At 42.7% G+C, this 16,363-nt stretch overlaps 2 protein-coding genes across 2 annotated transcripts in view; one reads left to right on the forward strand and one right to left on the reverse strand.

Moving 5' to 3' along the window:
- The window catches only part of USH2A (usherin), a 443,094-nt gene extending 433,067 nt beyond the window's left edge, over positions 1 to 10,027 (forward strand). Inside the window, exons 71-73 of the mRNA XM_038760847.1 lie at positions 831 to 1,075; positions 5,056 to 5,265; positions 9,099 to 10,027. Of these exons, the coding sequence (XP_038616775.1) occupies positions 831 to 1,075; positions 5,056 to 5,265; positions 9,099 to 9,188 (545 nt within the window). The 3' untranslated portion in view covers positions 9,189 to 10,027. The remainder of the gene's footprint in view (positions 1 to 830; positions 1,076 to 5,055; positions 5,266 to 9,098) is intronic.
- A 2,672-nt stretch (positions 10,028 to 12,699) lies between these two features.
- The window catches only part of KCTD3 (potassium channel tetramerization domain containing 3), a 41,749-nt gene continuing 38,085 nt past the window's right edge, over positions 12,700 to 16,363 (reverse strand). The window contains exons 16-18 of the mRNA XM_038761167.1: positions 14,853 to 15,037; positions 14,628 to 14,766; positions 12,700 to 14,153 (exon numbers count right to left, since the gene is read on the reverse strand). Coding sequence (XP_038617095.1) covers positions 13,586 to 14,153; positions 14,628 to 14,766; positions 14,853 to 15,037 — 892 coding nt within the window. The 3' untranslated portion in view covers positions 12,700 to 13,585. The remainder of the gene's footprint in view (positions 14,154 to 14,627; positions 14,767 to 14,852; positions 15,038 to 16,363) is intronic.

The following is a 16,363-nucleotide window of genomic DNA, read 5'->3' on the forward strand; positions in this document are numbered from 1 at the left end:
TTGCTGTGTGATCTTGGGCAAGTTGCTTCACTACTTAGTGCCTCAGTTTCCTCATCTGTAAAATGCAGCTTAATCTATTCCTCTGACTTAGACTATGAGCCCTATGTGGGGCAAGGACTGCATCTGACAATTGTCTTGTATCTACCCCAGGGTTTAGTACAGTGCTTGGCACATAGCACTGCTTAACAAATACCATTAAAAGGAATCTGCCATTGTCATACTTGGCTGAGTGAGGATTGGGCTAGTGAATTGTTCTAGATCTCAGAGGAGAAATTTAAGCCCTTGGGATTTATGCTGGAGTGGGATTCTTAAACTCCCAACATCATCACTACCACTCCTGATCTTAGCTTTTCCATTTTCTGACTCCATTTCACTTTTATTTCCAAATTTCTCCCATTTTTATTTTCAGGCCTCGCTACTGCAGGGACCACATTGGCCCCAAGCCTAAGGCTGGCTTGCAGCAGGTGATGACACACTCCTGTTTCTCCCACGGCGCAGAAATCGCCGTTCCTCAAGGTTATTTAGATAACCCTGTTTGTAATTCTCCCCTCGCCCCCCTTTCCTTCCCAGAGAGATGCCAATGCAGTGGTGATTTCCAATTGAAGCAGCAATGCCAGAACTGTGAGCATGGTCTCCTGAGTGCAGTAAGCTTTTTATTATAGCCCACTAGCATATTGAACCATTACACCACCTTGAACATAAGTGCAAATAAGCACAAAGTGACAAACTGCTTTCAACTTCTTCCTAATTTACTATAAAATAAAAGGACAATATCTCCCTAAATTGCCTTTTGAAATAATGTTTCCCTTTTGCTTTTCTTGTCGATGCAGGTCCAGAGTTAACCACTCCTGGAGAAAAGATGGGAACAGGGAACCGAAATGCCAGATTTTACAATGAACTGTGGTTTATAGTATTAATGGCAGCTCTAGGTTTGCTGTTGTTGGCCATCTTTCTCTCCCTGATTCTACAAAGGAAAATTCACAAACAGCCGTATGCCAGAGAAAGGCCTCCACTGGTACCACTCCAAAAGAGGATGTCTCCACTGAGCGTCTACCCACCGGGAGAATCCCACATGGTACGTTCCACCAACTGGGGAGCTGGACACTGCAGTGGTACTCTTACAGAGCTGCCCTGCTAAGGGGAGGTTCCCTAGAATGAAACTTGGCCTAGGGGCCACTCGGAGGGTTCAGTGGAGTCCAAAACTGCTCCAAGTTTCAGATCATTCCCAGATGCCGGACCTAAGAAGGGAGGAAGAAAAAAATCTCAAGCAGAAACCCAGTTTCACTGCCTGAAATCCAACAGGCAAAAAAAAAAAACAAAACCCCAACAAAAAAGAAATGAGTAAGAGCTAGGACTCGACAGACTCAGTCTCAGAAACCTAGGCTCACAATGGCTTAGCTGGAGTACGAGAGGGACCAGGTCGAGTTGGTCTGCTTATTTGTCCTGTTACTGGACACAGAGGATACTCCTTGTCTGTTTCTTTTTGCCAGATCCTTTCAGTTCAAATATCAGGTGGTTAACTAATGCTTCCTTTCCTTGGGATATCCAAGAGCCACCCTTTTGCAAGCAGACAATCCCAAATTAAGGGCTTTCTGTCTACCTGGGGCTGCAGAGCCATTTGAATGGTTTTAGCACCTCCCTCTTCTCGGGTAAAGAACTCTTTATTGATCTTTTTTTTCTAAATGGCACTTAAGGACTTACTCTGTGCCAAGCACTCTACTAAGTACTGGAGTGGATAAAAGATATCAGTTGGGACACAGTCCCTCACCATCTTGGGCCTGACAGTCTGTTAGCAGCAGTCCGAGAGGCAGCATGGCTTAGTGGAAAGAGCATGGGTGTGGGAGTCCAGGGACCTGGGTTCCAACCTCAGCTCTGCCAATTGTCTGCTGTGTGACCAGTCACGTCACTTAACTTCTCTGTGCCTCAGATCATGTGTAAAATTGGGATTAAAACTGTAAGCCCTATGTGGGACAGGGACTTTGTCCAACCTGGTTAACTTTTGTCTACCACAGTGCTTAGTACAATCAATCAATCAATCATATTTATTGAGCACTTACTGTGTGCAGAGCACTGTACTAAACGCTTCGGAAGTACAAGTTGGCAACATATAGAGACAGTCCCTACCCAACAGTGGGCTCACAGTCTAGAAGGGGGAGACAGAGAACAAAACCAAACATATTAACAAAATAAAATAAATAGAATAGATATGTTCAAGTAAAATAAATAAATAAATAGAGTAATAAATATGTACATATACACATATACAGGTGCTGTGGGGAAGGGAAGGAGGTAAGACGGGGGATGGAGAGCGGGACGAGGGGGAGAGGAAGGAGGGGGCTCAATCTGGGAAGGCCTCCTGGAGGAGGTGAGCTCTCAGTAGGGCCTTGAAGGGAGGAAGAGAGCTAGCTTGGCGGATGTTGGGAGGGAGGGCATTCCACAGTGCCTGGGACATAATAAGAGCTTAACAAATACCATTTAAAAAAATGTGAGCCTCTTTAAAACAGGATTTTTGAAGAGATTACTTTGGACAAGTTTCAGTAGCAAAATGTCAAGCAATTTTGTATGCTAACTAAAAGTAATTGTTCATCAGGAAGAAATGTATCAGATGCAATATGGTCAAAAGGAAACTATAGCTCTATACCCACCTGGGTGTTATTTTGAGGATGTACTTCTGCACAACCCCCAATCATAAGACCTTTTCCCTTCTCTGTTAACCATGTTGATTTTGGGAATATGAAATTTACAACAGACCGAACCACTTCTTCAAAATGTAGCTGTATCATTCCAGCAGAGGCCCCTTTTGCTAAGAACACCACACACCTTTCTTCCCGATTTTGAAGGAAGTAAAAATGATGCAAGATTCACAAGTCACCACCACGTTCTAGTTTATGCCCAGTGACCTACATAGCTCCCAGGACCTGAATAGTGAATTTGTCAATTTGCTTTTCTGACCGGAAGTTCACTGGGTTTGGAGGACGCCCTCTGAGGTCAATGTGAATTACTCTTTTGGGCCATCATTCTATGCTGTAGTTTAGGCTGTTGACTGCCACATCCACTCCTACATACTGGGTTTGCTTTTTCTCGGCCTCTGTCTTTTGTAATTGAAAGAGACTCTGCAGTCACAAGAATTCTCTCGGAGATTCTGTTGAGCCCAGGAGGAAAGACTCAGGGTTCATGTAGACAATCGTAACCTTAGACAAATATCCAGGCTCTGAATGACTAAAAATGTTTTCTACTGATGACATTCCTTCACCTCTTCAAAAATCTTTCACTATGACCTGTTTATCCATAACTAGAGCTCCATAAAACAAGAGGTCATCAGGTACCCTTGAACAATACTGACCCTGACAGCAGGCAATACAAACAAAATTTCCTGGTTACTCTAAAGGGCACTGGGTTAGTTCAAGTGACCCCGGGAACTGAAAACAGCAGTATTCATTTCATATGCCTTCAGTCAGTCACTCAAGTAGTAGAACTTTAAGATGGAAATTAATGGCTATTTTTCCTTTCTCCTGGGGTATGTTGGTGACCATATATGCTGAATCTGTAGCCGCCTTTCAATTCTTGCCTTCTGCTCTCTTGTTTCACCCTCCACTTTCTCCAAATCCAACCTCTTAAAACCACAGCAATCCCCATTAAACGAGGTTCTCTGCCGTCCCCATTCCACTGTGACTGCTTTTCAAGTTCCTGTCATATCAGCACCATCACCTTCCCAGAAACCACTCCTCTCCAACCAGGTAAGCTGCTTTCTAAGTGCCAGTCTTTAGGGCCTGCGCCAAACCTAGAGGAACAGTCACAAGCACAGGGAAGTGAGGGAGCCATTAGAGTTTTATTAGCATTTTCAAGGTCACACAGCATACGGTTCAGCTAATTGTGAGAGCAGGTTTTACACAGAACTCAATTACTGATTTGAATTTGGTACTATCACCCTCCACAGTACTGAACAAATAATACAAGGGAAACTTGCCTTGGAGACTAACCAATTAGTCTCCAGTCTCCATGTGTTTTTAATTGTGCAAACCTTTCAATTGACCCGAATGTGTATGTTTAAGATTGATTTCAGGGTAATCTGTTTTGAGATGAAGGGGTGGGGGGTGGGGATGAGAACACTTCTCATTATACATACTGTTAACGCTGCTTCCATCTTTTAAATCTCAGTTCGACTCTGTTGCGGATATGGCTGAATCTTCAACTAATGTCACTCTAAAAAGTTACACCATGCATTTTGAGGTATAGTTAGAGTGGAAATGAGCTGTGTGCTGTGACCTGAAAATTCTCATGATGTTTCTGCATTTTTCAAGTGATTTTTTTCCCTCAGGTCAGGAAGAACAGCCCAAAACCATTTGGAAAATACTGATCCAAACTGGGCCATGAAGCTGTCTTTATCCTGAGGAAAACTAGGGGCCTCAATTGAATTGGGGTGCTGGGGAGGGTGTGCTTCGCCTAGTCAGAATTACAGTGGGATCTTGCCTTCCTCCTCCTTTGGCCTAACTCACTGGGAACAGGGACACTAAGAGTCAAAGGGCAAAAGGAAGGATTCAGTGCCCGGACATCAGATCAGGAAAATCAAGTTATGTTTTCCCCTAAATCAGTTGCAAAAGAGGTATATGTGCCCAGCAGGAAAAAGCAGGAGAATATGGTTAACCTTGGCACCATGTCCCAGCCCAGGGAAAAGGGTGTGCTGAAGGGGGAGGGGCTGACTGAGGTGACATGCATGAAGAGATCACCTTGTTAAACCCGCATTGCAGCAAGCCTTTGTTTCCACAGGGAACAATAGTCGGCTCCCTTAATGAGTTACCATGTGTTAATGGCACTCTCTTATCAGGTGTCTGACGTGACCGTTAGCTCCACTGTCTGCCCTCCATAAAAATTTGAGGTAGTAATTGCAGGTAGTATAATTCCACTCTAGGAAGAAAAGAGGCTTTTTAGAAGAGATTAAGGAAATGGCACTGCAAGTGGTAGTGTGTGCAATGCGGTCCTTTATCCTCTCTCTAGCACGGTTTTTCTCCGGAGTTTTCATTCTGAGCCCATCCTTAACATCAGTCTTCTTCTTAGGGGCTGGCTGATACCAAAATCAGGAGATGCAGTATCCGTAGCAGCAGAAATATGTCAGTACTCAGGATACCAAGTCAAAGCCAGTTGGGTCTGACCTACTCCCAAGGCTCCTTACACCGCAGTGTCAGCCAGCTAATTGACATGCAGGACCAAAAAATCTTGATTGATGATTCAATGTGGGAGACCGTCACTGCTCACGACAACAGATTGGTAAGCCTTCGTTTACTACTTCATGTTCGTTGATGGGAAGAGAGTCACATGGGTTAAGGCTTTCTCTAACGTTAAACACCCACAACTCAATCAGTGGCATTTTGCTTACTGTGTGCAGAGTACATACCTGGGAAAGTATGGTACAACAGAGTTGGGAGGCATGATCCCTGCCCATCGGGAGCTTAGTCTCTCCACCCTCCACAATCATCTGTTTAAATACTTATCAATCAATCAATGGTATTTATTGAGCACTTACTATGTGCAGGGCACTTTACTAAGCGCTTGGGAGAGCACAGTACAACATAATTATCCCTGCCCATAACAAGTTTACAGTGTAGAGGGGGAGACAGACATGAATATGAATGAAGTTATGTATAATATATAATTTAAATAGAATGGAATGAGGGGGCAGGAAGTCTCCCTGGGATGGTGTATGCCTAGACATATTCCCTTCTACCTCCACCTCTTATGGAATGCATGCAATTCTCACTATCTTGCATACCATAGTAAGATAAATACCATATTTTCTGGCTCACCTACCTTCAATCCTTTTTGTTAGGTTTTTTTTTGAAACACTCTTTTACCTTTCCCTCTCCTCTCTAATCAATCACCCATTTGTATACTCTTCTGCTATTACCAGCCATAAAATCGAATGTGTGAATATGTGAGAACCAGCACCAGGTTAGTGAATAATATCACTTATTAAAGGTACCAATCAATCAATGGTATTTAGAGCACTGTACTAAATGAAAGGCCAAGTACAATAAAGTGGAGTTGGTAGGTGCAATCTTTGCCCTAATGGAGCTTACAGCTTTCAGAGGAATATGTGAAACCCTTTACTAAGAGCTAGGAAGAATACATCTCAACATATCAAATACAATCCTTGGCTGCTGAGGAGGGAAAAAACAAGTCAGGTTAGAACAAACAAATTAAAAATAGCAAATGTAAAAGTAAGGTCCATTACTCCTTGATTCCAATTCCCTGTCTCTTCGACTCCAAACCGGGCCAACTTGTGGTTATTGCAGAGGTGATGGGGAGGATGGGGTTCCCCCAGGCTTCAGGCCACCTTTCCACACCACCCCCTTCCCCGTTCTCTCAGCCCACTCTGCCTCCCAGGACCCTGCAGACATTGCAATTCCATGGAGTGGAGGAACTCAAGGCCCCCTGTTCCTAAATTCAGCTTCTGGATGGGGAGGTAGGGGAGGTAGGGCAGGTAGCTGGGGCATAGTTCCCAAAGTATCAGGCAGGAAAATCCAGAGTTTAATTTTGCACATGGGCATTTCCCTTTTCTCCAAGTCAGCCACCCTGGCAGGCAGTAGGGGCGATCGGGCATGGATCCTAAAACAATCATAAATTGAGAGGATTTATTATGTCCTAACAATGGAGAGAAGTGCTTGGGAGAGTACAACATAATAAACAGCTCACATTACCTTCCCACAACAAGCTTACAGCCTACAGTGGAGTTAGAAAACATTAATTGTGCCTTCAAAGAGCTTTTAATCTAGATGGAGAGACAGACTGCAATAATTTAGACAGAAAAAGGAAGAGAAATGGATTCAAAAATAGTATGTGAGTAGGATATATGTCTATGTGCAGAGTGCCAAGATGGCATTGGGGTGGAAGGATATGATCCCTGGTGGTGATAAATCAGTGTGCTTAAAAAAAGTTCTGAAGGAAAAGGCATTAAAGTGCCCTTAAAAATGAATTAGAGAAAACGTAATGACAAAGAGGATGATCTCTAGAAAAATCCAAAGTTGAACATTTGAGTCATAGAATAGCTGGAAGTGTGTGTGTCCCTGCCTCCCTTTGTCTAGTTCTTCCTCATTTTGACCAAAGCACAAGGAATTCTGCCAGTCAAATACTGAGCCAGATAAGACCTTTAGAAACAGTGTGGGGGTGGAGAAGGGAAGGATTAGTTTTGAAGTTTAAAGATTAGGTAATTTTCCAGATTTGTTTCTCTAGATTGTAAAATGTTTTAAGGGCAAGGACAATCTTTAGTGGGTTTTTTGGTTGTGTTTTTTGGGTTCATTCCCAAGGTCCTTGAACAGTGCCATGCAAGAATTTAGACCCTTGGTAAACATTAGCAATGATAATTGTAAGGCCCAGCCATTCTCCTCTAGTCAGGAAGCCTTCTCTTCTCTTACCTAAACAGTCCCAACTCCTTTAACCATTTTTTAACATGGTGTCTTTTTGAACATTTTATTTTTTGCCATTTCTTTTCAGTTCTCCCTCTGGTTTCTTAACATTTTTTTAAGTGCATTGATAAAACTGGACATAACAATCCAACAAAAGTCTGACTAGTTTAGGGGGAAGAGTGTACGTCTTGACTCTGGTGTGTGACCCCCACCGTCAACCCCATAGAATTTATGTTCAGACCTGTAATTTACTTTCATGTCTGCCTCCTTGTGGGTAGGGAATGTATCTACTAACACTTTTATATTGTACTCTCCCAAATGCTTAGTATAGTGCTCTTTACGCAGTAAGCACTCAGTCAATGCCACTGATTGATTGAAGTCCTGTATTGTTTCACCTATTAGACTGTTACTGAGAATTGGTACTTTACCTGACCTTTAGGATGTACCCCTGATGCTACCTATTAGGGTTATATTCCCTCACAGGTCCTCAGTAAAAGTTAGGTGACTGAAGAACTGCACCACAGAATCAAAAGAGCCATTAGGCATTCCATGAATCTCTACGCAAGAGGTTTATTGCTTAGAAGCAGAGAATATTAACCACTGTGGAGTTAAGATGTGCCTTCTCAACACAACTTCAGAAATTCTGAGTGATTTCATTGATGGACAGTGGCAGTTTATTTTCACAGTTCCCACAGCTGTACATTGTGGACGCAGTGCTATGTAGAATGGATCTCATTAAGACTAGATGCTTTATCTCTCCATCAGTCACTGGTGTTTATTTAGCACTTACTATATGTAGAGCACAATACAACAGAGTTGGCAGACTCTCTTCACCATTACAGGGCTTACCATATTATTAAGAGGGGTTCTTTTGGATCCCACACCTCTTTAGTGAATGGAGTGGCTTGGGACTGCATTTGCCTCTTGTAGATCCTAACCTTGCTTTTAATAAACTTGCCTCCTTGACTTGCAGCCTGGCTTTAAGCCGTTGCTCCAGGAGAGCCAACGGGGTCCTGATTACTAACTCTTAAGCAACAGTCTTCTCTCTCAGCAGCTCACACCTGCCCCACATGGTTTGAAGTTTTTGGGTCTTTAAACTATGGCTTCTATCCACCTTGCTTGTGGTGCACCCCTCCCCTGTCTTTTTTCCCCTGTCCCCATTCTTTCAGAGGGATCTTGTTGCAACCTTCACCGCTGCAGCACAGGTAAACTTACTTGTTTTGTGTGGTGCCCTGTTTGGGCTAGGGCCATGGCCTTTACCCACAGACCCTGGCCTAGACCTACCCTCAAGTCCCACAAAGGTAAGTTAGGCTCTCCACACCCACTGCAGATTCTTTTCCTGTCTTAGCTTAGGAGACATTCTATAGTTCCAAGAGAAAAAATCCTTAAAATGATAAAAGTGATATTTTGATACATGTTGGAAGGTAAAGCATTTGGAATCTACATGTAGGATTTTAATCTGGAAAATAGTCTGTGGCTAGAAAATAGGTACATAGGAATATTCTGAACTGCCCTTTTATTGTCACACCTCAGTGAACATTTGTGGTTCTTATTAAGTGCTTACTATATGCCAGGTGCTGATGAAGATACAGAATAATCAGATCAGACACAATCCCTGTCTCATATAAGATTCACAGTCTACAGGGGAACTGGTCTGGAATTCTTACCAGCCACTGTTCTTTTGCATTTATTTTTCAGTGCACGGACAATGAAGACCTAGTGAATGCCATCAAGGGTTTCAGTTCAGTGACCAAGGAACACACCACATTTACGGACACACAGCTGTAACAGGATGGGAAACTGGAGTAGAGGACGTGCAGCCCTGAAGAGGTCAGCTGGATGTTCTCCTGATTGCTGGAGCTGATAAGTCACTCACTGCTTTTATTTCTGTTCTTTATTATGAGCTGGGGGACAGGCTAGCTAAGATGTCTGGGAGACACCTGACCACACATATATTTTGATTTTCTAGGATTTTAAAGATGGAGGGCCAGATACTTCCATAGCTCCAATGAGCATGCAGAGGTGGCATAAACAGCTATGGCAGTGTGCCATTGAAGCTGCAGATTTCTTTCCGTCACCTTCTGTGAATAAAGCATGCCACACAAGAAGGTTGGAAGGAAAACCAGTGTAACCAGGGTTAGCAGAGTGCTGTTTTGCATAGCAGCAAGGTTCAGTGAAGTAGCGTTTCTACAATTTGGGGTCACACAAACCCTAACAGCTCTTTGGTGGTGATAGTGGCAACCCTGGCCTCAATAAATCAATCTTTTACTTCCCCAGTCTTTCTCTGCCTTTAAATATGCCATGATGCCAAGAGGAAGACAAAACCATGAGCTGATTTTGGCTGAGCATTGCCAAGGAGCGGTTATGGGAACTCTCAGGAACATTATGGGGTGAAAAAGTTGTGTAACTAGGCCATGCTGCTCCTCTGATTCAGGGGTTGCTGTGAATGGGGATCCCTTTCTCAAGTGGCTCACTACTAGTCACCATCTATACCTCTGGGGTCATCTTTACCCTGGGAGAGGGGCACAGTTGTCTCTTACCTTCCCCCTAAAGTCTTGACTGAGAAGGAAGCTGGAATAGAAAAGGGAGCTGTGCTGGCAAGGATGGACTTTCACGTCTTCCCTAGCAGACAGCCTTTGAGCTGGGAAAGAAGCAGTCCAGAAAGCACCTAGGAATACAGATTCCAAAGTCATCATCGGCATGCCTAGTTCCCCATCTTCAGATAAAATAGGATAGATCATGGAAATATGTTGAAAGCTGGTCTTACATCCTTAAGCCACACACACAAAGCTTTGAAGTTTTTCATGCCTTTAAAGATTCCCATCATCTGCTGTATCATTTTTTTTGGCTGAAAACACAGGAAAACATGTTTCTCCATGCATTTTAAGCCAAATAAAAATAATAATAATGGTATTTAAGTGCTTACTATGTGCCAAGCACTGTTCTTAAGCACTGGGGGGTAGATACAAGGTAATCAGGTTGTCCCATGTGGGGCTCACAGTCTTAATCCCCATTTTACAGATAACTGAGACACAGAGAAGTTTAGTGACTTGCCCAAAGTCATACAGCTGTCAAGTGGCAGAGAAGGGATTAGAACCCATGACCTTTGACTCCCAAGCCTGTGCTCTATCCACTAAGCCACGCTGCTTCTCAGTGACATTCATTGTACTGAAAGTTGCTCTTGTTTTGGGGGAAAATGGTTCTTTCTTTGGTATCTGATTTCTGGTCAGGATTGAACCTACCCTCACACTAGCACCTGTTTTTGCCAATGTCTGGGAGGGAACAAGCAGAGCCAGAAGCACAAAGTACTGACAGCAACTTTAGACTGGCTGAACCACTAAGCACCTCTCAGTCCCTGACTTTTCCAAGTTTTATAACTGGCAAGTCACTGTTTAACCAGAGGATGTTTAAGCTGGGCATTCAATTAATCAAACTGAGTGACCTAATTTAGGCAACAGTGTTCTTTGAAGAAGGAATCAGCCCATAAAATTGCTACAACTATGGTAAATTACAATTTTGCTTTTTAAAAAAGCCACAGATCTTTGCAAACAATCACTGTGTGCTTCATATCTCTCCTCTCCAGTTTCCTTTTAAGACTGTTTTTATCACTTTAGGATTAGTTGTGTGGTGAATGCTCATTATTTTCAACTTTAGAGGCTTAGAAAAGGATGCACACATCCTACAAAGGGTTCCACTAAAACCAACGTAGTGCTACCCTTCCTGAACTCACTATACTTCTGACTGAACTGAAAAAAATATGTTTAAGTCTATCTAAAAACCCCCCACCACAATCAGGACATCAAGTTAAATCAGGTTAGTACCTTATATCATTATGCTTTCCTTTTGATGCAGAGTTGGCATCCTGAAAATGAGTAACGCCTTGTCAAATAAATATTAAAAAATAAATTTGTGTAATGTTTAGTCTGGGCTGCATTTAAAGCAAGTGCCAGTAACAAGGGGGCAATACAAAATGGTGTTGGGGAGTGTGGCCAGGGAAGGCAGAGGTTTGACACTGGTTACCCATGTCAAATTCTGATCCTCTTCTGCTTGATTTTCAGACATCTGGGTATGTGGGCAAATGCAAGCTGCTAGAGTGACTGAAGTTAATACATCATTTCTCTTGGGAGGTAGGGAGTAGCCAGGGTGACAGTGGGACCCCCAACTCCTCATGTGGTTGCTGCCTTAATTGGGCACTGAAAAGGGGGAAGAGGAAAACTAGCCAGGCAGATTTGGACAGTGACAGGTATGTGAATTCTGCAAGACTGTCTGGCCACAGAGGAAAATTTTGGTTTCTGTTATTTATTTCCATCTATATTTTATCCCTTGCTTGTGAGTTTTTCATGCCAGAAGCTGAAACCGTTTCTAGAATTGGGGTACTCTTCTAGGAATGGCTTGTATAATTAACTAAAATTTTGGAGGCTTTTATGTTAAAGGGCTCATTTCTGAGTAAAGTCCAGTCCAGTTGGAAGCAATGAGATCAAAAGGAATTAGTGCCATTGATGTACTTGGGAGAAGCATTTAGTGCAAAAAAAAATGAAGGTTACTCACCTAGCCGCACCCATTGGGGTAAGGATCACTCACCCCACCTCTGCTTGCAAGATGTTGGGACGCTCCATAACAAAGGAAAGGAGGGAATGGAGACTTCAGGAAGGGAGAGAGGTGAACCAGCGTGGGGCAGATAAGGAAAGCTGCAAATTGGTGAGTACACTGATTAGCGATCAGAATCAATCTATTTCTCTAAGCCTCAATCCCTTCGGAAGCTAATCGGCAGACACCCCCTTAAGAGCCTGAAACATCAGTTTAAACTTTCCTACAAATAGTTTCTTACTTCACATGTTTAAAAATACATTCCTCCTTCCAGTCCGACAATTCTGCTGGAAATGAAAGTGCTTGCATGTTACAGTAACAGTAAATTTTGTTTCGAGTGGGGTTATTCATAAAGTGAAGAATATTATTTCCTTTATACCCACCTGGTTTTGTTCACATCTACTAGAAGGGTGAAATAATTTCCTTGTTAGACTGAAGTGAACTTTTGATTATCTAGGGATATCTATATAATTAAAGTCCACATACTGCTGGCTCTCTGTTATTAGCTTCTCTTCTACCTGCCCTCTGCTAGAAGCGCTAAAGAGAATGGAAATGCTGGCACTCAGAATAAATTCTCTGAAAGGTAACCAAACTCCCGAGCCACAGTGTGCAGTAACAAATGTTGAATCCTTTTATGCATTTTACAGTTTGTGGCGAGAACTGCCTGAAATCAATTCACCATAAACAAAAAAAAAAATCCCACAAGCATCAATTTCCATTCCTTTTGCATTTTAATTTTATGACAAATATATGCAAAATAACATTTTTACAGCAACCAAAAGCGAGAGCCAAACATTCAGAATCACAGCCTCAAAATTAGCAAATTTGCCACAGACAAAAAATCTTGGACATATTAATACTGAAAAACTAGGGTGGCTTTTTAAACGACTCAAACAAGTACAGTTTGTTTTCCAATCTGATCCAAACTGAGGAGAGAGAGAGGGTTGTTGTGCTAAGGTAAGAAGTTCCAAGTAATTGTAAATTACTATGTGGGTAAATGACATTTAAGATAGAGGATGCATGTTGACGGGAAGGGTCCCAACCATTACGCGCTTAGTACAGTGCTTTGCACACAGTAAGGGCTCAATTAATGCAATCGAATGAACAATGAGAATCAGAAAATGACACTAGAAAAAAGCTTTCACAATAGTTCATGAGGGACTGTATCACTGAATGTCACGAATGTTTGATCATTAGATTAATGACATTAATGTTGAGCACCTTTGCCCAAGGATCTCAAAGAGTATAAGTGAATCCTTGGCAGAACGGAGTGGACCTAGGAGACTTACGAACAACACCGAAAAGGCAAGGGGGAAGTGGAATGGGTGTTCATTTCCCTTCCTTAATACACAGCTAAACATCTAAGTGGGTTACTACTTCTAAAATGGCCCTGTGAGTTGTGCTGGAAAACCTGAAGAGTTTTCAGGCAATATGAAAAGATATGTTTACCTGTGCACCTTACTCCAGTTAATTCCTTCTGTGAACAAGACACTGAAACGGAGCACATTTTAAAGTGGAGCACTGTGGAGAAAAAGTCAACAGCACTGAAATCCAGTTGTGAGTTTGCATGGAAACATGTGCCCTCCGTGGAAGCTTTTTCACAAGCTGTACTCTTGGCAGGAAGAATCGCTCCTCTTATGCCGGGGTGAGGGAGCTGTCTTGGTCGGTGATGGGGAGGCAGTACCAGGTGAGTCGGGCCCCGTGTCCGAAGTGCTTGGCGATGATGCCAAATGAGGGACTTTCTTTCTTCCCAGGAACCCGGTTCCCTCAAACCCACCTTTCTTCTTCATTTCTACCTTGTTGTCATGCTCCTCCTCTGAGCCCCTCTTCTTGGAGTCTGATGAGCCCTCGACTATTCTTGGAACCTCTGCTCCACCGTCTGGCTCTCTGGGTGCTTTGGCTTCAGCTGCTGGGGCCTTTCTGTCGGCAACATTGCACTCACCTGTGGGCCACTTCACTTCTGCTTGAATGGGACCCACGCTGTCATTTTCAGGGACTGGTTTTTCCACCCCATTTTTATTTAAGTGAAAAGTCTGGAAGTCTTTGTAACTATGGAAGCTCTCAGTTCGCCGAGCCCTCGCTAACAAAGGGCTCTCTCTATAGGGCCTCACAGCACCGTATGACGCTGCTGGTTCGTGGATGGTTTCATGGTGTTGAAGCTGAAGGCTGAAAAACAGAGGGTAAATCGTACTTTAGCTTTCTCCACCGATTAGGCCAAATAATTCAACTGTCCAGTCCAGATTTTGAAAGGACTGAGCATACAATTTTTTTCCTCTCCACAGCTAGTCTAGAGTTGGACTTTGTGTAAAGGGGTTTTCCAAATTTCCTAGTTGACCCCCCAACTAAGTCTAAGCCAATATTCTATAAAATACTACAGCCCCTGGTATACAAATTAAAGAGACTGCTGGGAACAGTGGCTTCAGGAATTCTAAGTCCAGGAAAATACGTAGCCATCTGAGTGGGCTACGGTTGATAGGGAAAGTCCACTTGTGTATAAATTGAGAGAACATAATCATTAAATGTATGAACACCTTTGAGGATAGTCAGTCATGCCTATATTTCATGTAGGGGGAGAGGGGGCTATTTTATCCAAATCAAAAAAATCCACAGCTATTCTCCCCAATTGCAGACATCTCCTACCTTGAGTTGGACTCCCGGAGGCGGCTGTGTTGGACTACCGAGGTGGCGGGGCTGATGTTGGGAGTGGCACAACGGGAAGTGCTCAGGTCACACTGATCCAACAATTTCAGTAGCTCCTCCTCAGTCGGACCTCCTACATCTTGGGGAAAAAGAGCCGGTGGTCATGGCCTGCTCTTACTTAGGCATCTCAATACCAGAGCAGCGTTTCAATCTGTAGCCACCTACCCTTCTCTTCACTCTTATTAACCATATCCATTGCGGTGGTCAGATCCCACATTTGGATGCTGCCGTTGGCGTGGCCCGTGAAGAGGTAGCGGCGTGGCCTCGAGCCCATCCGACTGGACCCTTCGCACTCTCTCACGGTGAAGGAAGAGATGGTGGTACAGTCCACGGCCTGGATCTCACAAATTCTGCAAGACAATAGTATAGCTGGAGTTTATGGGGGCATAGAGGCACACATAGTGGTTCAGAGAAGAATTTGTTGGTGTTTCTTTTCATTTGCTTAGACTAGTAACTATACTGAGTCACAGTTTCACAACCTTCCACTCTAAGATGTCAACTACATTGAATATAATAATAATGTCAACTGCATTCCAGCCTCTCAAAGTAAATCACAATGCAGTACCACCAAAAAGCTGTAGAAATATCACCTTATTTAACTAAATGGAACATCACTTAGTCTAGGTATGAATGCTGGGAAATTTTACATGAATGAAGGAGGGAGTGAGTTAATACTTAAATGATAACGTCTCTTACCACCTTGTTTACCCCCAGGGATCACTGTCTCAATCCAGGTTCAGAGGTAAGAGCTCCACCTTCTGAATTCCTACCATTGCCTCTTATATTAGCATGAAGTTTTCTGTACCAGTGTCCCCTCCACCTAAAGGGCAACTCCAAGGCAGTTGAAAATGAAAACTTGAATCCATCTGAAGAGCTGAGATTATTCACAAGTATATTCATTTACTTTTCTTCCTCAGATGGTCCTTGGAGGGCTCCCATGCTTAAAAATTTATATGCTAAATGTATATGTAAGGCTACCCAGATAAAAATTTTAAAAAATATTATAATATCTGTGCTAAAAATATTCTTAAATTTTCAAGTTAAAACAGGATTCAAAATAAGCTTTTTCTTCAGGTTTAACTTACCACTCCCTTGTTTTGACATTCACTAACGTATGGCTTTAAAAAGCAACGCATAAAAGATTGAGCTTGGACAGTACATGCCAAGTTAACATTCAACCTCCTATGACTCTGAATCTTAGTTATTCCCAGGCCTAAAATCTGTATTACACTCGGGTTAAAATATAGCTTCAGTTTAATGGTGCTGAAAACAAACAAGTTTTTCATTTGGAAGGAACTGGCCTCATTTTCTCCAAAGGAATGTTAGAGATATTACTGGAGCATCATAAATGAGAAATTGTGATTTAATTGTGTTTGATGAAGAAGGCCAAGTTGATTACCACACACTGGTGTCACTCCCAATAACAGGAATTGAACAGGGATTTGAGTTATTGCTGTGTTAGAATTTATTCTAATGTGACACCAGTTTTGATAAGCATTTGGCAGCTTTTTCACTAAATATGTACAGAACATTAAATCACAGTGATTTATAATATTTATTGGGACAATAATTTGGCCTCCAGCCACATTACAGGCTTCTAATGCTGTTTTCTTAAAAAATAAACAAGCTGTCAAATGGGTAGTTTATGTGTGTAGGGAAAAAAAGTAGCCTGTTGA

The sequence above is a fragment of the Tachyglossus aculeatus genome, chromosome 19 (assembly GCF_015852505.1).
Source record: "Tachyglossus aculeatus isolate mTacAcu1 chromosome 19, mTacAcu1.pri, whole genome shotgun sequence".
NCBI classification, from domain to species: Eukaryota; Metazoa; Chordata; class Mammalia; order Monotremata; family Tachyglossidae; genus Tachyglossus; species Tachyglossus aculeatus.